We start from the raw sequence: 22,394 nt of genomic DNA, 5'->3' as shown, positions 1-22,394 counted from the left end.
CAGCATGACCCAGCCATGAGCCCAGGGACGGGGGTACCGTGGCAGTCAAAGCATGACCAGAGTATTCCTGTTGTGTGACTAAACTTTTCCTGGGGATAGGGAGCCCCCAAACAGACCAAAGTACGGATACAACCAAAGTTCAACTTGATGAACCAATGAGTTTTTATTGAGATTATGTACAGGAATACAGGTGAGGGGTTACTCGGAGTAGAAATGACTCAAAGACAGCTGCCTCACCAAGGCCCACCCCAGTACCTGGCAGCTCTCAGAAGCTGGGAACAGCATGACGCAGGGCCCACAAGCAGCTCAACAGGTTGCGGGTTGGAAGGTGTCCCTTTCAAGGGACACCACTGGTCTAACGCTCTTCCACAGCTTTCTTTCAGGTTGACTTATCTGAGCTTTTTTACTTACTGGGGATGGGGGTGGGGTCAGTTTCACGGACGTCCTGAACCTAGTTTGAGCTGTTTATCTTCCCGCTTACGGGGATTCCCCTCTGGATAGAATGTGTCAATCTCACAGGAAACTGTTGAACAATTTCGGAGTCCTCAAGCCTACGCCTCGGTCACCCATCTTTCTCATTCTGCTTCTCCTTCCCTGTTCAGAGCCTTTGTTGGAATTCACTGCCTCAGAGCTGCAGGGAGGGGGCGCACCAGACCCGACTGCCTTTCTACCCTTACACAACAGCCAGCTTTCCTGACTCCACGGAGGACGCTGGTGCTGCAGCCAAAGGCACACTTAGCTCATCCGTGAGCTTCTTCTCTTCCGTGGCCAAACCACCTCCAGAATGCACAGACTCTGCCCTTTCTAACCTTGTCGCCCAGGTCCAGGCCACCTTTGCGGCTCACCTGCTCTAAGCTTAACCCAGCAGGTCGCCCCATCTAGCCTGAGTCTGTGCGGTGCTGGGAAAACAAGCCACACAGCTACTAGCCTGCCTCTGAACCTGTGCCCTCTCTGTCCCTGTGTCTGGAGCCAAGGGGAGTCCCCTGACATCGCCACTCCTCCCCTTTTCCAACACTTTGGAAGATTTTCATCGAAGTCTTCTGCTTCCGTGCTGCAAAGAAGCCTCCTTGAGGCTAGGACGTTTCCAGCTACCTGCTGCCCTGAGGGGCTGCCTGGCCCACAGGAGGAGGCTCACTAAATAACTGTGGAATGAGGTGACCATTTCCTTACTCCCTCACAGTGACAGGGATTTTTCTCAAAAAACGTATTTGGAAGCTGGAAAGGTGGCTCAGTTGGTAGTGTTATGGCTGAGATTTTTCTCTGAATTTCCAGGTTCCTGGGGTAGGGTGCCTGGGGTGGGGTGCTGCTAGGTTAGACTCTCATAAAGACGGGGCCTGGGTTTAAAATGGCTTTAGTCTTGTCTCTTCAATAGCACACTAGTGTAGCACACACAAAGCCCTGGGTTAGTTGGGACACCATATAAACCTGGTACAGTGGTCCCACACCTGTAATCCCAGCACTGGGGAGGGCAAGGCAAGGTCTTTCTTGACCCCAAAGCGTGTTCAAGGCCAGCCTCCAAACCAAACCAAACCTGCTCTGTAGCTGGGAGGTAACTTCAGTGGGAGAGCAGTTACTTCGCTTAAGGAAGCCCCAAGGTTCCAATCCAGTGCAGCCCAAACAAAGCAAAACAAAACCGCAAACAGTATTGCTTCCTTTCCAGTCTTAAGGTCAATATTACTCCTTAGAGGGTTTCTCTGCCCCTGGGTCCCTGGACCCTAATACTGGTCTCTCCTCTAACAGCAGGGGTGGAATAGGACCCCCCAACTCAGCAGAGAGATTGCCTTGTTTAGTGGTTAAAGGAGCAGATGGTGGAGCTGGGGAGATGGCTCATCAGAAAGGAGCACTTGTTCTTGCCGATGACCCAGGTGTGATGCCCAGAACCCACATGGCGGCTCACAATTATCTGTAACTCACGTTCCAGTGAATCTGCCGTCCTCTTCCGGCCCCAGGCATGAGCATGGTACATGTATATACATGTGGGCAAACACTCAAACACACCAAATAAAAATAAAACATTTTTTAAAAGGCGGGGGGGGGCGGTGGGACTGGGTGGTGGTGGCACGCACCTTTAATCCCAGCACTCCAGAGGCAGAGGCAGGCAGATCTCTGTGAATTCGAGGCCAGCCTGGTCTACAAGCGCTAGTTCCAGGACAGGCTCCAAAGCCAAAAGAACTGGCTAAACCATGGGAATACAAGCAGAGAGTATCAGGGAACTTGAGTTCGGCTTTTACTTCTGTAAAATGGGGATGATGATCCTATCTCTTTTCCCATCATTCCCAACATGCTCAGGTTGTAGTCCCTTACACCGCTACCTTTATTTAGGGCCTCCGGGGGAACATGGTCCAAGTTAGAGCTGCTAAGGATCTGTTAGATGACTGTGAAGAGGGGGGTGGAGAGAAGCAGAGACGGAATGAGGACATGGAGGAGAGTGAGGGCAGCTTCCCGCAGGAAGGAAACCTCCACCAATTCCAGGCAGCCGAGGAAGCCAGCCCGGTAAGACAGCAACAGCACATACCCACACCCATCTTCTGTGTGAAAATGGCATTTGCCTGAGTGGCTGTCTATCCCTGAGCAACCAACCTCTTAGTGCCAGGAGGTCCGTTTCCCTTCGACTCTGTTTTTGGGATGTTCCTAGGCACACAGCTGTGCCCTGTCCTTCACTGAGGATAGAATGGTCACCCAGTGGCTCTCCTATCAAGTCAGCATCCCCCCCAGATCAGGAAGGGTACCTCCTTGTGGATAACCTGCCCCCCCATCAGTGGCTCTACTAGGACCTACCTAGGCAACCCTCCAGGGAGGATGCTGTTCATCCATTCTACAGATGCAGGTAGTCACTGCCGAGCTCCGTCCAGTGATCAGCGGGACAAACAGAAGCCCCATCAGGCCAGGCTCTGGGTTCAAATCTTCCCCCAGACACTTCAAGCTGGGTCACCTTAGGGAGAGCCTGTCCCCTCTCTGAGCTTCACTTTTCTCAACAGGTAAAATAAAAAAATAAAAATAGGGCTGGTGAGCTTGCTCAGTGGTTAAGAGCGCTGACTGCTCCTCCAGAGGGCCCGGGTTCAACTCCCAGCACCCACATGGCAGCTCATGGCTGTCTGTAACTCCAGTTTCAGAGAATCTGACATCGTTATACCAATGCACATGAAATAAAGTTAAATAAAGTTTTAAAAAAATAAATAAAATTAAAATTAAAAAACAACAATTGGGCTGGTGATCTCTCAACAGTTAAAAATAATAATAATAATAAAAACAATTGGGCTGGTGATCTATCTCAGTGGTGGACCGCTGTCTAGTAGGCACGGAGCCCTGGGTTCCAGTCCCAGCCCCACAAAATAAACTTAAAATATAGATAATGATAATAACAATAATCAAGAGGGAAAATGCCAGATAAATGTGACTGTGAATCATCGGTAAAGACCTTGGAGAGAAAAAGGCTGTCAGCACAGGGCCACAGTGAAGTGTGGCGCCCTCCTGGTCATCATTAGTCTTCCAGAGCCAGGTGTGACGACACATAGCTGGAATCCCAGCACTCGGAGGATCAGAAACTCAAGGTCCCTGGCTGCAACGTTGCTTGAAACCAACCTGGGGTACTGGAGACCCTGCCACTAAAGGAAAACAAAATGAAACAGAACAGCACCCCAGGAAAGGAGACCGGAAGGGGTTAAGAGACCCTGCCTCCTAGCCAGGAGCCAATCAGGGCTGGCGGGGCGGAGTCAGGCTGCTGCTAGGAAAGCGATCTGGACGGACCAGATGCTTACTGGCGTGGGACCTGGAGCTGCCGGCAGCGCTTGTGGGGCTGGAGCAGGATCGAAGCGTAGGTCTTGGACTCTGCCCTGTGACAGCTCCCTTACCCCGCGACAGCTCTCAGCCGGAGGGTGCAGGGGAGCTGCCCGGGTTAGGGGCCATAGCAGAGGGGAAGAACAGAATCCCGAATCCTCTCATTCCCCCGGGCAGCAGGCATGGGCTGCACCCAGACTCTAACTTCAGCTGGCCCCGGTGGCCCACATGGGCATAAGATCTATTTTTAGCTCTGCCACGGAAGGAGAACCACCAAACTACAGGGGTAACCAGGGATTCTCAAAGGCCGTTGGGGCAGAGGCAGGAGTGGGAGAAACCAGCCCTGTTTCCTTCCACATCACCGTTGGCCACCCCCCAGCCGCCCACCCCCATGAGCCCAGACTAGTTCTCCGTAGTCTGGCTACCTGCCTCTGGGTCAAGGGTAAGGTCAGCGAGTGCAGTCACCAGGGCAGATGGCCACGGTCTTGTGGCCTGGACAAGGGTTACATCAGTCCAAGCGGTGGCTCAGGGCAGAGGGGCCCTGATGAGAGGGCAAAGGCTGGCTAGGCTGTGGGAAGGCCTGCTCAGAAAGCCAGGACCTCCCACAGGGGTCATTCCCACAGGTGGCCAATAACGCTGTTTGAACCTAGGCAGGGAGCCTGCCCTCAGTGAGCCTCAGTCTCCCCGTCTGTGCAGTGAGGGTGCTGGACCAGAACGCTGATTCCCAGACCCTCTCTCCTGCCCTGGGGTCCTCACCTTCCCCATTTGCTACAGAAGTTCCTAACTTCCTTCTAGCCCTGACTGTGGATGGCCACATGCCCCTGTGGAGAAGAAAGTCCTTCTGGCTGGCACTGTCAGTCTGGCTCCTCCTCCTCTTCCTGGGACTCTTCCCGCTTCGCCTGGCAGTGCCACCCAGGCCTCTTCCAGGGCGCTCCCAAGGCTGGCCCCGCTGGCTGGATGCTGCCTTCCTCCGGAGTTTCTTCCAGTCTGAAGCACTCCCAGAAGATGGCCCGCAGCTTCGTCAAGCCCCTCGGGGGAGCAGCTGCACCTGGGGAGCTTGCTTCGACACCTCCAAATGTAAGGGAAATCTCCTCAAGATCTTTGTGCACTCTTCAGCTGGACCAACCGCTGAGGCTCATCGCAGGATCCTGGACTCCTTGGAAGGCTCCCGATACTATGCACTTAGCCCAGCAGAAGCTTGCCTCCACCTCTTCCTCCCCAGCCAAGACCATAGAGGAGCGTGCGGGCCCCTGCCTCCGTACTGGAATGGGGGCCGGAACCATCTGGTCCTCAGTCTGTACCCAGCTCCCTGCACCAGGCTGGGACAGGCGATGGTAGCTGAGGCCAGCCCCTCCTCGGACATCTTCCGACCAGGCTTCGATGTAGCGCTCCCATATCTTCCTGAAGCTCACCCATTGCGAGGTGGGGTCCCTGGTCAGCTGCGGCAGCATAGTCCCCAGCCTGGGGCCACTTTACTGGCCGTAGCAGAGGAGAAGGGTGGTTGGCGCACCCATGCCTCGGCCTGCCCTTGGGACAGGCACTGTGAACAAGACCCTGGACCCCAGCAGTAAGTAAACCTGCCCTTGGGGAGCTGAATGGGAGGGGCTGCGAAAGCAGCAAGTCCAGAGGATGAAGCAAAGGACAAGAGTGACATCCTGTCCGAGGGAGCTAGTCCTGACCAGTCTCCGCTGCAGCAGGCGAGATGGGGTTAAGATAGCAGAGTGGACTTCCGCCAAAATGATTTGTCTTAAAGGGATGGAAAGGTGGGTTTTGGAATTCTCCTTTGGAGAGTCTTAGACACCTAACATGGCTTACTCCTCCTCCTCCTCCTCCCCCATTCCTGTTACCCCGTCCCTCCTACTCGTAATGTTTTATGTAACAGACATTTATCTGTCACTCACTTGGTGTAAGTACTTCCTTAAACAATGGTTGCAGACGGGGGAGGGAGACCAGTCATGTGGTTTTTGCCGTACAAATAGACAGGGGTTCATTCCCCACCTACCCCATAAAATGCCCAGTCCTGGGAAGGTAGAGACAGGAAGGTCCCTAGAGCCCCTGACAGTGAGTTTAACTGAGTGAGTGGGTTTCAGGTTCAGTAAGAGATCCTGCATTTAAAGATGTCTTGATGGGCAAAGGCGCTTGCCACCAAGCCTGACCTGAGTTCAGTCCCCAAGCCCACGAGCTAGAAAGCGTGAACAGATGTCTGGGAACTGTCCTCTGATGTCCACACACCACACGCTCCTCTCCAAGGCACGGAGGCGCCCATGCACACAAATAAATAGATACGCGTACAAAAGATAAAGTGGGGAGTGACGGGAAAAGACACCCAGCCTCCATCTCTGGCCTTCACACCTGTGTGTGTACAGACACTCACACACACACACAATTATACGTAATTGCTCTCACTAGAATATGTAAAGATGATACAGGCTCGGTAACTTAACCTGTGGCCATGGGGCCAGAGTGAGCACAGCCAATGTTTGAATCCAGAATTGTCTGTCTCCAGAGCCTTCAGTATGACAGTTCTGTGTTTTAAGCAAGAGTTACGATCACTCACTCCCATCGAAGGCCTCAGGGGAGCCACAGAGACTGGTAACTGGTCCCAGCTGGAATCTGCTCTTGTGTCTAATTTTGGAGATTAATCTCTCAAGGAAATAACAGCCTTTGAGTTTAGAAAGATGACCTAGGTCAGATCGAAAGAACTTCCTACCAGTGAGAATGCCTGCATAGACATAAGGGCCTGGAGAGCTTGTGTAGACAGCCCTCCGCCTGTGCTGGTGGGTGGGGCACACGTCCTAATTACTAAGTGACCTAAGCCTGTCACCCTAATTAGTGAACCTGTAAGTCTCCAGAAAGCCATCAACTCCAACTTCTAAAGTTGCCCAGGCTGTGGGCCCGGGGCTCCCTCTCCATCATCCCAGGGCAGACGTGAGTTACAGTCCTCAGGTGTCTTCCCGTGTCTCTGTTTTGCCTCCTCCTGTGGTCTCCCTCCCTACCCTCCAGTTGGGCTATTCTGAGCTCAGCTTCCCCCAGGACTCCTTCTCCTGGCCAAGCTCCAGTGCTGCCTCTGCCCGAGGCTTTGGGCTCTGAAGGGAAAGGAATCCTGGAGGCACTTGGAAGACCTCCTGGAAGCCTGCCCTGTCATTCCCAGGGCCAGCCCTTCTGGAGATGAGAGAACTTGGGGCTCCTCGGGCCCAGAGCCTCCCGAAAACTCTCCTGTGGTGACAAGGTTCCTGTGTCGGGGTCACCATGCCCTCTCTTTGCCCACTGAGCCCACACTGGCTCTGTTTGTCACCAGAAGGCCCTCTCTGGGCTAACTTTAGTTATGACTGTACTTGCTGAGGGAAAGTGTTCTGGTGTAGGATGGGCCACCTGTAGATATGTGTGTGGTTGTTGCTGTTGTTGTTTTGCCCTGACCTACTTGGAAGGTTCAGGGTAGACCCCGCTGGCCTTGAGCACACGATAATTCTGCTGCCTTTTCCTCCTGAGTGTGGGGACTGGGACTACAGATGCGTGGCCACCCTGCTCCGGGAAGCGTTTCCCACGATGAGTTTATTCCCAAGGTCTGCTGTGTGGTAGTCATTGTCCTCAGTTTCTCAGAAGGACCCGACAGCTGCCTAGGGACAGAGTGAGAGAGGGACACCAGCCCCAGAGGACAACCCGAATAAGCAAGCACTGGCCAGAGAAAGAGGCACTGCAGTCCCTGCCACCATCCCACATCCCCTGGCTGGCAGACAGGTAGTGGTGGTGGCGGCTGCCCAGGGAACTGAGCTATACCCACCTTCCTCCATGACTGCTGATTCTCCCAGCAGCCCCCACAGGAGATAAGAGTCCCCATCTCAGGGCACAGGAAACAGACTCAGAGAGTTGTGTGTGGGGAGTGCCAGGGGCTCTCTGCTCCCCAGATCCCCTCACTTTTCCAATCAAGCACTCTGCAGTGGGGTTGGGATTCAGAACTGTACTTTCGGCCCCCGTGCCAGTGTTTTTCCACCTTGGTTGAATAGTCTCCTGTTGCTTTGGAATAAGGGCCCGCCCACTGAAATTGTAATTTCTTTATTTTTATGAATAGGTGATTCATTCACAGTACGAAGAATTCCAGTGGTACAAAGGGGTACACATTCAAACGTCCCCCTCCCACCTGGCTCGACCACCCAGGTTTCCTTTCTGGAGCCGAGCGCTGGTTCCATCATTTTCTGTGTTTTCCTTTTCTGGGGAGCTCTGTACACCCAGGGTGTGTGTAGGTACTCCCAAGTACCTCTTTTCTGTTTGTTCTCCTGTAGCCCAGGCTGGAGAACTTTCAGCTCACTGCGTGGGTGAAGATGGTCTTGAATGCTTAATCTTCCCTGTCTCCACCACCCATGTACCGAGATGACAGATGTGTGCTACCATGCCCAGTCTCGTCTCCGTTTTTAAAATTCTGCACATGCCTGTGCATACATGCACGCTAGCTCACATGTATGTGGCCACACATGTGTGGGGATCCATGTGCACAAGTGGGCACATGTGTGTGGAGGCCCGAAGTTGATGGCTATCTTCCCAATTATTCTCTACTTTATACACCGAGGCAGAGCCCCTCTCTTGAACCCAGAGCTCACCAGTTCACCAAGTCCAGCTAGCTAGCTTGTTTGTAGGCTCCCGTCTCCATACCTTATGTTGAGATTACAAGTGGACGGCCATGCCTCCTCAGTATTTCGCTGGGTGTTGGGGGATCTAAAGTCTGGTCTCATAAAATTTGTTTATTTATTGTTTTATGTGTATGTGTCCTTGCATGCATTTATTATACCATATGTATGCAAGATACTTTAAGAGATCTAAAGAGGCCAGATGATGGTGGTACACACCTTTAATCACAGCACTCGGGAGGCAGAGGCAGACGCAGACGGATCTCTATGAGTTCCAGGACAGCCAGATCTACAGATTGTGTTCCAGGACAGCCAGAGCCACATAGTGAGACCCTGTCTCAAAAAAAAAAAAGTACAAAAACAAAAAAACAAAACAGAGAGAGAGAGGAGAGGGAGAGAGACAGAGAGCAAAAGAGGGCATTGGATTCCTAGGAGTTGGAGAAACTACTGTTACGGATGTTTGTGAGCTGCCATGTGGGCGCTGGGAACCAAACCCGAGTCCTTTGCAAGAGCAAGAGGTGCCCTTAACTGCTGAGCCAGCTTTCCAGCCTCCAAAGTGAGGTCTCGTGTGCAGTGTTCCACTTGTGGAGCCATGATCCCATCCCCCCTCCCCACTGAAAAAGTTTAGTCTGTCTGTCAGAGGACAAGGTTGTCCATCTTTACATGGGCTCCAGGAGTCAAACTCTTCACCCATCTTCCCGTCGTTAATGTGAATTGAGTGGATGTTTCTGTGCCCTGCTCCGAAAACGCTTTGATATATAAACACTTTGATTATTTTTTTATATATTAACCCAGTACTTAAATATAATTTGAGTATTTTCCTCCAGGGTAGGAGTGACTGCAAAACCCTAGGAACCATGGAAGCCACACTATGGCTCTGTCGTGGACAGGCTCTGGTGAACCCCGTGGCTGAGGGCAGAACCGTGCCATTCACCATGGGCTCTGAAGCCCTAGGCCTACGGCGCATAATGTAAACAGTAGACTAGCCTCAGACTGCTTGGTGGTCAGCACAGAGAGCACAAGTTCCCTCTCTGACTGTCGCTCCCAGCCCCACACAGCTGTTCCTTCAGCCCCTGTGCTCTGCTAACTCAGCCCTGTCAGGGAGGCAGGTGACCAGTGGTACAGTGTTAGGCCGGGGAAGGCTATAGTGCAGTGATTCTCAACCTTTGGGTCGCCCAAGACGATCGGAAAACACAGATACGTACATTATGATTCACAACAGTAACAAAATTACAGTTTTGAAGTAGCAGCGAAAATATTTCTGTGGTGGGGTCACCATGTGAGGGCCCGCATTAAAGGGCCACAGCATAGGAGGGCTGAGCACCATTGCTGTAGTCTGCTCTACTTCAGAACCAAGGGCGTCCTTGGGCCTCAGTTTCCTCGCCTGTCAGATAGGATAGGATGGCGGTCTGTTCCATTTCAGGGAGTGGCTGCAAGAATGATCTGTGTACATGGAAACCGCTTAGAACAGGAATGGTGGCTGGCTGGGCTATCGAGGAGGGCTTCCTGGAGAGGGTGACACTGAGCCAGGTCTTTGCTGTAGAGCAGAAGGAACTTCCTGCGTGGGGCAGAGAGGGCACTCGGGACGAGGGAGAGGGCATAAGATGGAAGGGACCTAGAAACCGAGGGGTACAGTCAATGCAGTGGGCCCCTTTTCTCTCCGTGGGCTCCTTTTAGTTCCGTACAGCTCACTGCGGGAGTGGGGAGCTGGGCTGCCTGGCCAGAGCTATGGTTTAATGTCACAAAGGGGTGAGGTTTGTTTTGTGGTTCCTTCCAAAGGCCCCCGGTGGACCCCGAACCTATCCTGCATGATGGCTGAAATAGCTGGGGATTGGGATTGGCACATCTTCGTTCTCACGGAAGCCCAGTCCCTCTCCTTGAGACCAAGTCTCCTCTACTGGAGCTGCCTGGTTCTGCTGGAGGACTGACTCGGAGCAGAGATCAGCTGAGGAGGTCATGGGTCGCCCCTTCACGCACTTCATTGAGCACTGTGTGCACCCATGGGTCCCTTCTGGCCCTTTCTTCCCCAGCTAGATTGCAGTCCTTGGTTCCCTAAACTGGCAGTTCCAGAGAGGTGGCTCTGAGGAGGCTGTGGCTTCTGGACACTCCCTCAGACTCACTAGCACAACCTGATCATGGCTCTGAGGCTGGGGGAGGAGGAGGGGGGAAACAGAGGAGGCCTGTCCTCCAAGACAGGGTTGTGGGCAAGAGCTTCCTGTACAGTTCCAGGCTGGAGGCCCAGCCCACCTCAGTACAGAGAAGCCTTTCACGGCTAGGCCTCCAGTGCGGGAGGGCTGAGTGTGGAGGTCACTCAGGTGACAGGGTGGGCTGGATGTGGAGGTCACTCGGGTGAGGGGGAGGACTGGATGTGGAAGTCACTCGGGTGATGGGGCGGGCTGGATGCAGAGGTCACTTGGAGTGGGCTGAGTGTGGAGATCACTCGGGTGATGGGGAGGACTGGATGAGGTCACTCGGGTGATGGGGTGGGCTGGATGTGGAGGTCACTCGGGTGACGGGGTGGGCTGGATGTGGAGGCCACTCAGGTGATGGGGTGGGCTGGATGTGGAGGTCACTCAGGTGACAGGGAGGATTGGATGAAGAGGTCTCTTGGGTGATGTGGAGGACCGGATGTGGAGGTCTCTTGGGTGATGTGGAGGACCGGATGTGGAGGTCTCTTGGGTGATGTGGAGGACCGGATGTGGAGGTCTCTTGGGTGATGTGGAGGGCTGAGTGTGGAGGTCACTCGGGTGACGGGGTGGGCTGGATGTGGAGGTCACTCGGGTGACGGGGTGGGCTGGATGTGGGGGTCACTCGGGTGACGGGGTGGGCTGGATGTGGAGTCTCTTGGGTGATGTGGAGGACTGGATGTGGAGGTCACTCGGGTGACGGGGTGGGCTGGATGTGGAGGTCACTCGGGTGACGGGGTGGGCTGGATGTGGGGGTCACTCGGGTGACGGGGTGGGCTGGATGTGGGGGTCACTCGGGTGACGGGGTGGGCTGGATGTGGAGTCTCTTGGGTGATGTGGAGGACTGGATGTGGAGGTCACTCGGGTGACGGGGTGGGCTGGATGTGGAGGTCACTCGGGTGACGGGGTGGGCTGGATGTGGGGGTCACTCGGGTGACGGGGTGGGCTGGATGTGGGGGTCACTCGGGTGACGGGGTGGGCTGGATGTGGAGTCTCTTGGGTGATGGGGAGGACTGGATGTGGGGGTCACTGGGGTGACGTGGAGGACTGAGCCAGAGTGGAAGTGGAAGGAAGGACACGAGACCCATAACCTCCCACTTTGTAAATGAAAGAACTGAGGTACAAGGAAGAGGAGGGAGGTGTCTGAGGCCACCAAGGGCAGGCATTGTTTCTGAGTCCCCAGCAGCAGTGAGCGGAGGAGAGGCCAGGGCCAGGTCTCTGCCCCTGGTTATGTTACTGTCAGTGTGTGGCTGTCTGGCTGTCTGAGGACACATCTTGTGACTGCGGGAAAGTCACTGCAAGGCCACTGGGGCCGCCAAGGACAGTGAGGGGCAGCTGTCTCGGGCTCCCATGCCCAGAGCCCTTCCTGTACCTTCTCAGGATCCACCCAGGAGAAACACTACCCAATGCCACCTTCTGCCTCATTCCTGGCCACCGATCTGCTGCCTCCTGCTTCCTCCAAGCCCTTCAGGTACATCCCAACCTGAATATCCCCCAGCCTCTGCACCTCCACCCTCGAGTGCTGGAATGCTGGGCACATGCACATAGGAAGGGGGTCCCTGTCCCCCCAACCCTCCTTATCCTTTCCCCCAACAGCAGGGACTGCTACTGTGAATTGGGGTGGTGGTGAGTCTGTGCAGGGAGGGGCTGGGCTCCCCAATGACTGCCCTGCCCCCCAGGCCGGCTGTATCCCTGTGCTCCTTAGCCCGCGCTGGGAGCTGCCTTTCTCCGAAGTCATCGACTGGACCAAGGCAGCCATCGTTGCTGATGAGAGGCTCCCGCTGCAGGTAGCTCAGGGGGTACCTTGGTGGGGGGCATGTCAGGGGAGGGATCCCAGGAACCTGGCCCTTCTATCCCCATTGCCTCCCTCAAGGGCTCTCCCATAGATACAGATGAAGGTGGAGACTCTGGGCTTGGTGAGAGCAAGTTTTGAGCCACTTTCAGCCTCAGTTTCCCCATCTCTACAATGGGATAGGTTAGATCAGGTGATCTCTGGAGCTCTGCTGAAAGGAAATGAATTAAGACCCCCGTGTCTTTTCCATCTGATGAAACTGACTTTGCTTGGATCTGAAGAATACATGGGAGCTGCCTTGAGGCGTCTGGGGAGTTAGGTGGAGGCCTGAAAGGCAGCAATGGAGCCTGGTGGCCACACCTACAACCCCAACAGGATACATAACAAGGCAGGGAGATCAGAAATTCAAGGTCCCCTTCAACTACATAGGAAGTTTGAAGCTAGCCTGGGATAGTGTCAGAAAGAAACAGATACATGAACATGCTTGGGCTTACACACACACGCACGCACACAACACTTATATTTATCCATTGAGTCTCCACATGACCTAAACATTAAATGGGCATTTTCTAGTTGAGTCTTTATAACCAACTATGAGGAAGCGTTTAATGTGCCCATTCTACAGATGGGGAAAGTGGGACTGGAGATGTTGTGACAGTCACTGCCTCCCCCTCTCCAATTTGGTATTTTGAATAGGGTCTTGTGTAGCTTATGCTGGCCTCAAATCCTCTATGGAGCCTACAATGATCTTGAACTTCTGATCCTCCTGCCTCCAGCTACTGAATACTAGGATTGCAGGCATGCATCAATGGTGACAGTTTATATGGTGTTGGGGATCAAACCCATGGCTTTGTCCATGCTCTGCGGGTACTTTGTCAACCGAGTCCCCATTTCCCTTCCTCCTCCCCCATCCTCAGCCACTCCTACCCTTTAGTGTTTTGGCTTTCTTTTTTCTTTCTTTTCTTTAAGACAAGGTCTCTTAGTCCAAGCTGACCTTGAATTCAAGGACCTTCTGCCTCCGCCTCTCGGGTGCCAGGATTTACAGGCACATGCCACCTTACCTAACGTTCAATGCCACTTAAAACCAGGTCTGTGTGACCCTAAACACAGGGTGCACATCATGGAAGCTCCGAGTTCCCAGAGCTCTGACATCAGCTTTCTCCTTTCGGGGTCCGTCAGGGCCAGACCCCAGACCCCAGGCCTCCTCTTTCTCTTCCGCTGCTCCTTCAGGTCCTGACTGCCCTCCGTGAAATGCTCCCTTCGCGGATTCTCTCCCTGCGCCAGCAGACCCAGTTTCTGTGGACCGCCTACTTCTCTTCAGTGGAAAAAGTCGTCCACACCACACTAGAGGTGAGAGACTCCTGTGCAGGGGCCCCGGGCTTAGCCTCAGCCCTTCCCTTCTCCATCCTTCTCTTTCATTCTTCGAGGGTTGTGGGTCCTCCCTCGATGCTTCTGGGAAAACCTAGGCACGGATGGCTGTGTGGTCCTGGACGCGCGTTTTCCCCTAGTCGTAGCTTGCCCTTGTCTGTGGCCTGTGCGTTCCAAGCATAGGCTCGCTCTCATGGATGGCAGAAGCAGTCTGGAGTGCTGGAAGAACTTGTGTCTGTGGGAGTGAGGAAAGGAGGGAAAACCATGTCGCCATCTGTCAGCTGTACAATCCCGCTACAGAAGCAGACTCCTCTGGCTTATAGCTTCTCGGGTGTTTGGCACCAGCAAGGGAAAGGGGTGGGGCTAAGTGGTCCTAGTAGAGTATCTCCTCCCATCGCCCCCTCCTCAGGCCCCGCCTCTTTCAGGCTCTGCCCCTTTCTCAGGCCCCACCCATAGCCTGCTGTCTGAACCCCACACACTAGCCAGACTGACAGTCGCCTCCTCTTTCCACAGATCATTCAGGACAGGATCTGGGGTGCATCAGGTCACCCCTCACTGATGTGGAACAGCCCTCCGGGGGCACTCCTGGCTCTCCCTACTTTTTCCACAAGCCTGAAGGACTTCCCCTTTTATCACCTGCAACAGGGTATGTCTGGGGGTGGGACAGCTTGAGGTGACCTCAGCTCCCCCAGGTTTGTTCCAGTTTTGTCTGTAGATACTCTCAAACTCTAATACCTCTCTTGGTTCTTTGGGGCTCCACCTTCTCCCTCCTAACTGCCTGTGTCTCCTTCCCCAGGGTCCAGCCCTGAGAGCAGTTTCAGTGCCCTGATCTGGGTGGGGGTCTCTGGCGAGCCCCTGCTGAAGCTTATCCAGGTGGTGGCAGCTTCCCGGCATTGTGCCCAGGTCTGACCCCCCGCCCCCGACAGCTGGAGCCCTGGGGCCCAGGGTGGACGCAAGGAGCAAAGCAAGGCCCTAGATGACCACACATCTGGGGGAAAGGCAGGCTTTCAGTCTCAGGTTCCTTGTTCTTTCCCTGAACTGCATCAGAATTGGCGAAGCCCTAGAAGAGGTGGTGCTTCTTGGTGGGGCTGGAAGGAAGTATTCACTCACTCATTCATTCATTCATTCATTCATTTTCTCACCTTGAGACCAGGCCTGGGCATCAGTGCTGAGAACCAAAGAAAGAACAGGGGAGGACTCCTCCCCTTGGTCTGTAATGTTAGCGGTTCTTGGTACCGACACTGTCCAGAGAACACAGGTTGCCAAGTGTGGTGGCTCATGCCTATAATTCCAGCACTTGAGCTGGAAGGATGCTGAAAGATGGAGACAGGCTAGCCTGGGCTACACAGTGAGTGTAAGGCCAGCCAAGGCTACGTAATAAGATTCTGCCTCTATGTAACAGACCACTCTAAAAACACCAGATTGCCAGTAGACATAAAAAGCAGAAGTTGCTTTCTAAAATATGGCTACATATGAGTAGTGTTAGTATAAATTCCTTTTTTACATTGAAATCTGTGTACGCTGCTGGTGTGACCACACCTTAGAAGGTAATCGCAGAGGAAGGAGCCTCGGAGCAGATGCTTAGCTGGTAGACAGGGTTTAAGGGAACAAACCCTACGCTAAAGTCACAAACCATCTCAGGTAACACTGTGATCATCTGTTAAAAGTAAACCATTAATGGCCAGAATTCCTTGTTCTGCAACCAATGGAAATATGAAAGTAGACATTGAAGTAGAAGAATGTGAGCCTGCATAGATGACTGACATTCTAAGTCATGCTATTATTTAATATCATTAAAAAATCATAATAGAACCTCTCCATCTTTAAAACTTGTAAAGGAGCTTTACAATAAAATTCTTAAATAAAAAAAAAAGATCCTGTCTCAAAAGCCATATAACAACAACAAAAAAAAAACAGGGCTGGACAAATGGCTCATTGGTTAAGAATGCTTGTCCTTTAAGAGAGCTCAGGTTCAGCTCCCAGCACCCATATGGCTCACGACCATTGGTGACGTTAATTCTAGGGGATCTGGTGACCCTTCTGACCTCTGTAGGCACCAGGCAGGCAGGCACCTGGTGCACAGACGTGCAGGCAGAACCTTCCTGCACATAAAATAATAAAGCCACCTAAGCGAAAACAAAGACCCACCAAAGACTCCACTCGTGACTCTCAGAGGACGGGAGTAGCTCGGCCAGGGTGAAGAGGGAGCCTCTCTCCAGTTGGGGCATTGGGACTGAGCAGACAAGGACGAGGATACAAACCCTAGAGGGAAGACGGGGATGGCATGTGACGTGTGACACACGGCTGTGATCACAGCACTTGGGAGCAGTGGCAGACTGAATTCGAGATCAGCCAGGTCTACGTAGTGAGTTCCAAGACAGCCACAGCTGTATAAAGAGACCCTGTCTAGGGCGACCGCTCAGAGATCTGCTTCCCTCTGCCTCCTAGATGCTGGAATTACAGGCATTCACCACCACCTGTCTCAGCCAGAATTTTTGCCTTCCAGAAGGTGGCAGTGAAGGGACATGCATCCACCAAGTGTGGAAGTAGCTGCTCTCCGTGCTCCGCGCTCCATCCACCCTATGAAAGACCATCCCGAGACTCCCCTTCTAATCCCAATCCCAGACTTCAGATACATCCCCTTTCTTCCTAGATCCTGATCCTCTGGAGCAGTGAGGAGCCACCCCCTGACAGGTGGCCTGAGACAACGGTGCCCTTGGCAGTCATCGAGGGGCACAGGAAGGTGAAGAGGGAGGACTCCCACTGGGGACCAGGGAGGACTGACTCGGGATGTCCTGAGCCTAGCTGGGCTTCTCTATGGGTCTGAAGGAGTCGGGCCATGGGTTCTAGCTGAGGGTCTAATTGGACCGAAGCTCTTACGCTAGGGTGGGTCTTGTTGGTACACAGTTGCCTGCTCTGTGCAGGGTCCTGGGTTCCACTTCTAGCCCTGGAAAATACAGAGTACTGAGGTTCCCAGAATATGTGAGGCAAGAGGCTTCAGGGGTGTCTCAAATAAGGGGTGAGGTCTCAGATGAGGAACGTGGGCTCATGGAGAAATACTGCAGAGAGAAGCACAGTGGGCTGGAAAGGGGGGGGCTGGGAACCTGCACAACGGCACACCACATGCCCCATGCCGTGGTCTTCTAGGCAGACACTCTCATCTCACCAAGTCAGGTTTATTTCAAATAACGCATCTGATGTGATAATAGAGGGAACCCTAGATGCCAACTAAAGGATCCTTAGAGACAAAGGGCAAACTGCCATCTAGGCTTGTGGGCAGGCTTCTACATCTCTGGCTTTCCCTTCTACACCCTATCTGAAGGGCTTCTTCTTACTGAGTGGAGGTTGACGGGTGTTTCTCATGCTGAGACGCCCTCAGCTCCCTCCGCCTCACCACAGGCCAGCGATCGATTCTTCCCGTACGACAACATCAGCACCAATGCCATCCTCAGCCTCGATGTCCACAGCACTCTTTCTACCAGTGAGGTGAGGGCGGGACCCAAGAGACTTCCGGTGTGGTGGGGACACACCAAAGACACGTCAGGTTCCCACGCCCTGAGGTCCAACCCTTTGCTCCTGACTGGGCAAGTTCCCCCGAGTTTCGCAGGAACACTCACGCTAAACTTCCAAGCAATGGCTCCCATCCCCTAAGCTCTGCCCCAACCCCTCAGGCAGGCTGGCCTCCCCTCATTGGCTGTAAGGATTTGGGTCAGAAAGTTCCTCCTCATAGCTCGCTTAAATCCCTCTGCAGGTGGACTTTGCCTTTGCAGTGTGGCAGAGCTTCCCTGAGCGGATGGTCGGCTTTCTGACGTGGAACCACTTCTGGAATGAGGCCCAAGGTGTCTGGGGCTACAGTACTGAGCTGGCCAATGAATTCTCCATGGCCCTTACTACGGCTGCCTTCTACCACAGGTGCAATCTTTGGCCCCAGCACAGGGAGAAAGGGCCAGAGGCTCCAGTCCCAACCCAGGAGTGGGTGGGTGGGTGCCTGCTGTCTGGAGTCAAGGGTCAAGGCCTAGATAAACCCTCTTCCCAGTGACGTGATCTGGGGGCTTCTCCTCTTTGAGCTGGGCTGGGAAGCTAGCTCAGTTGTTCAGAGCACTTGGGTAGCGTGTGCAAAGCCTTGGATTCCATTCCCAATCCTGACTAAAAGTGGGCATGTTGGCACACAGCTGTAATCCCAGCACTGGCTCAGGGGGACCAGGAGTTCAAGGACGCATCAGCTGCGTGGTGAGTTTGAGGTCAGCCTGGGATGTCTGGAAACCCTGACTCAGAGACAGGCTCCCTATGCAGCTGAGGGCTGAGATTACAGACACTGTTCCCCACCAGGCCTGGCTTCAGGGACCTCTTGAAAGTGATTCTTTAATGCACTTAAACCTCATCCATGTATCACGGAACTGGCTCTCAGGATGGAGAAGGATAATCCTCGTGTGCAGAGGGGGCCCAGCTTGTACACAGCCTCCCTGAAGCTGGTCTTTGCGTAGCCATGTTTGACGGCTTTGGAACCATATAATACTCCCCCTGCCACCAAGTCTGACTGAGTTCAGACTTGGGAGCCCAGAAGGTGGGCCCCAAGGAGGTTGTAGCGACGGGATACATCACTGCCCATCTCTTATGCCACAGGGCACTTGGAGAGCCTGGTCATGCCCAGGACAGGAGCTCCCTGTGAGGAGGTGGCGTACAGGTCTTGGAAAACAGCTTTCAGGTCTGGGGCCCAAGGAAGGTAAATGGATCCCGCCTGCAGCCTTTCCCATCCCCCTAAGGCCTACCTCACACCTCACAGGTACTACCACACCCTCTTCACCCACTCCCTGACTAAGGCCCTGAGGACCCTGGTAGACGACACGCCTGCCTGTGTGGACGTCCTGATGAACTTCCTGGTAGCAACTGTCACCAGGCTGCCCCCTATCAAGGTGCCTTATGGCAGGCAGCGCCAGGACGCCGCTCCGCTGGTGAGAGGACCCCGGGGACTGGTCCGTACTAGGAAAGCACGGGCTGGGGGAAAGGAAAGAGGGCGGATTCTCTTTTGCTGTCTAATCCAGCTCTTGCGGCAGCAGGGGTGAGGGCTCAGACAAGCTTCGTGGATACGTTTCCCTTCCACCTCTTAGGTCGCTGAGGGACCTGGGCCCAGACCCGAGCCTCAGCCTTTGGCTCAAGACTGCATCAACCATGTGGCAGCAAGGTTCGGCCACATGCCTCTGGTGTCCTCTCGAGTGCGAATGGACCCGGTGCTGTTCAAGGACCCGGTGTCCGTGCAACGCAAGAAGTACCGCAGTCTAGAGAAACCCTAGGTAAAGCGCTGCACCTGCCTGCTGGACAGGAGACAACCAATCAAAACTTTTACGGATAAAAGTCACGTCTGGGTTGGCCGGGCTCGACAGGGCGCCCAGAGGGGCGGGGTCTCCCCCTGGCTGAGGCAAATCTGCGTTTGGCACAGGCCGGGGCACAAGCCGATCCCGGTCCCAGAAATGCCTTTCTCTGTATCTCTGCCTGATCCATTCCTAACCCGCATGCCCACTCACCTCCTTGGTGGTTCGAAGCCCTAGCACGGTTCACACTGAGTGCTTGTGCACACCGCCGGGCCTCAGGACGGGCCTGGGAGCTCCGGAGGGCGGATCTTGCCCTCCTCTCTTTGGTCTGGCAGGTGCATCGTAAGTTTTTTATTTTTTTTTTTTTGAGACAGGGTTTCAGTTGTAGCCCTGGCTATCCTGAAACTAGCTTTGTAGACCAGGCTGTTCTCGAACTCATAAAGATCTGTCTGCCTCTGCCTTCCGAGTGCTGGGATTAAAAGGTGTGCGCCAACCACCGCCTCGCTCATCGTAAATATTTGACCTATAGTTACAAGAGTATTAACTGGATATCAGCGTTGTGGAAAGTGGGCGGGCAGAGTGTGCACGAGACAAAACTCCATCCCCTGCTCTGGGGTTCTTAGTCCACGAAGAAAGCAGACATCCGTAGACACCAGGGTTGCCAGGCTCAATCAAGAGTGAGCAAAGAAGCCAGGACTCAGGAATAACTGGAGAATTTAGGGTGTTGTGTGCCAGAGATGGCAGATGCTGGTCTCTGGAGCGACCAAACTGGCCGTGCTGCACTACCAACCTTGACCACTAGAGGTCAGCTGCACTACTCTCCCTTCAAAGGAATGGAGTTTGGTGTTTGTTTTTGCTTTCTTGAATTTTTTTCTTTCGTTTTTCATTTTTTTCAAGACAGGGTTTCTCTGTATAGTACTGTCTGTCCTGAACTCATTCAGTAGACAAGGCCAGCCTAGAACTCACAGAGATCCACTTGCCTCTGCTTTCCAGAGAGCTAGAATTAAAAGTGTTCGCCATTACATCCTGGCTTTCAATTTTTTTTTTTGGTGGGGGGAGGGTGGACATGAGAAGTGAGACGAGGTCTGACTCTGTAAACCCAGGCTTACTGCCTCAGCTTCCCAAGTAGAGTTACAGGCGTGAGCCACAGTGCCAGACTATGGAGTTAAAGACTGAGCCAGAGGGCGAATTGAGGGGAAGTCGAGGCACGGGTGTGTGTTAGCCCCCAGTCTGGAAACTCGGGAGGAATATGACAGAAGCTCACTTTGGCCTGCACACTCAGAGCTTGGGCTGTTCGCAACTGCGCTGGTTGCGGGGAGAGGGCTGTTCTCGGTGTCCTGTAGGTAAGAGTGGAGTCTGGGAGGGACTTTTCTTGGGTTCGTCCACCTGGAACTGGAATTATCACTTCCGAAATAAAGCACGTGTCCTTGCCCACTCACGCTCAGGCTATAAATACCCGCGCAGCAGCTGCGTGGTGTGGCGGGCGCTCAGGGTCAAGGGGGAGCGTGGTGGGGGCCTGGGGTGACTCCAGACGGTGGGGGTGGGGTCTAACCCAGGCCCAAGGTATCAGGTGTTCTCCTTCTTTGATGGATTGAGCCACTGTGGAAACTCCCGTGACTGGGTTGCTGGCCGGAACAGTCTGTCCCCTGAGGCCTCTCACCCCCTTTCTCCAGCTTCCCTCCTGGCCCCTGTATGACTCAGGTCCTTCCTGGATCCTATCACAGCCCGGTGTGGAAAGTGGGCCGTTTATTGGAAGCCAGGAGCTGTCAGATGCTTGAGGTGCAAGAGGGGACTAGAGATTAAAGTGGGGGGTGGCGGCCTGGCCCGCTGTCAGGAGCACTTGAGGGTGAGGAATCTGTACAGCTGCTGTCTAGGCAGCCTGCCAAGGATGGAGGGCACCCAGTGCCAGCGCCAGCCCGGGGACAGGAGACACCTTTGCAGGACAATAGGCTGCCTTCCGTTGGCTGTGCCTGTGTGGAAGGCAGCCTTGGATTCAGCAGCTCTCAACCCCTGCGGTAACAGATTACCCAGGGTATGCGGGACGTGTCTCATGCCGGCTGCGTGGCTTAGCCTCTCTGAACCTTGGTTTTAATGAAACCTGTGGGGACTGGAGAGATGGCTCAGTGCTTAAGAGCGTTTTCTACTCTTGCAAAGGACCCTGCCTGGGTTCCCAACCACACTGGGTGGCTCAAACACCGATAACTTCTGTTCCGGGGCATCCAACACTCTCTTCTGGTCTCCAAAGACACCCAATCACATGGTTCATATGCAGATAACTACGCGCACGTGTACACACACACACACACACACAATCAAATACTATTTAAAAGAAAGAGGAAAACAGTCCAGAAGCTCATGTCTATAGTCGCTACAGCACTCAGGAGGCTGAGGCAGGGCAGGAGACTCTCAGAAAGTCCCAGGCTAGTCTAGACCACATGCACAAGATATTTCTCAGAACATTGGCAACCGTGAAAAGGACAGCGATGACCAGCTCTTGAGAGGCACAAAGGTATGGCACACAGATAACCCTAATATCCAGAGTCTTGGGGTTAATGGAGCCTGAGGGGTGGGCGCTCATGGTGCTGAAAGGCAGAGTTTGTTCTTTTGTTCTTAGTTTTGTTTTTAACAGATGGGGAGAGGGTCAAACGAGAGGTCAGGAGGTGAGTGGTTCATGCTCTAATCCTCCTCAGGAGGCTGAGACAGGAGGATGGGAATTACAGGCTAGCGTGGGCTATCTAAAATTAAAAACTGAAAAAGCCAGATGTATCTGCAGTATACCTGTAATCCCAGCCTTTAGGAGGAAGAGGCAAGAGGACCAGAAACCTGGCCAGTGAGACCACTCTAGGTGGAAGTACAAGATTGGTGACCCAGAACCCACAGCGCAAAGAGAAAACAAGTTCCCGAAAGTTGTCCTCTGACCCACATGCACCGTGGAACACAAATGCCTATACTTGTGCACGGATACACAATAATAATCAAATAAAAAAATTAAGGGGCTGAAGAGATGGTTCAGTGGTTAAGAGCACTGGCTGCTTTTCCAGAGGATCCAGGTTCAATTCCCAGCACCCACGTGGCAAGTCACACCTGTCTGTAACTCCAGTTCCGGAGCTGACACCCTCACACAGACATACGTGCAGGCAAAAATTATAAAATAAAAATAAAGTATATAAAAGCTTTAAGATGATCAGGAGTTCTAGGTCATCTTGGGGTACCTGAGTAACCTGTCTTAAAACAAAAACCAAACTAAGGTGCTGGAGAGATGATGGCTCAGGGCTAAGAGGTTCTGGCTTCGGTCCCGGCACCCACATGGTGGCTTACAACCACCTCTAATTTGAGTTCC

General features: G+C 53.6%; 1 protein-coding gene across 2 annotated transcripts; it reads left to right on the top strand.

The window, feature by feature from the left end:
• Nucleotides 1-3,714: 3,714 nt before the first annotated feature.
• Nucleotides 3,715-20,488, top strand: Extl1 (exostosin like glycosyltransferase 1). 2 transcript variants are annotated; one of them, XM_075944915.1, is made up of 12 exons: nt 3,715-3,814; nt 4,573-5,344; nt 11,966-12,056; nt 12,265-12,372; nt 13,608-13,727; nt 14,259-14,391; nt 14,542-14,648; nt 16,399-16,488; nt 17,145-17,231; nt 17,497-17,657; nt 18,529-18,697; nt 18,854-20,488. In XM_075944915.1, exons 1-12 carry the CDS (start codon nt 3,751-3,753, stop codon nt 19,034-19,036), a joined length of 2,085 nt encoding a protein of 694 aa, XP_075801030.1. In that variant the 5' UTR covers nt 3,715-3,750; the 3' UTR covers nt 19,037-20,488. The 2 variants fall into 2 exon arrangements, with proteins under 2 accessions (XP_075801030.1, XP_075801031.1); XM_075944916.1 differs by lacking the exon at nt 12,265-12,372 and having other exon boundaries at nt 3,740-3,814.
• The last annotated feature ends 1,906 nt before the right edge of the window (nt 20,489-22,394 follow it).

Source organism: Microtus pennsylvanicus, chromosome 13, assembly GCF_037038515.1.
Source record: "Microtus pennsylvanicus isolate mMicPen1 chromosome 13, mMicPen1.hap1, whole genome shotgun sequence".
Taxonomy (NCBI): Eukaryota; Metazoa; Chordata; class Mammalia; order Rodentia; family Cricetidae; genus Microtus; species Microtus pennsylvanicus.
The sequence above is the reverse complement of the archived record's forward strand: the minus strand, read 5'-3'. Positions and strand labels throughout refer to the sequence as shown.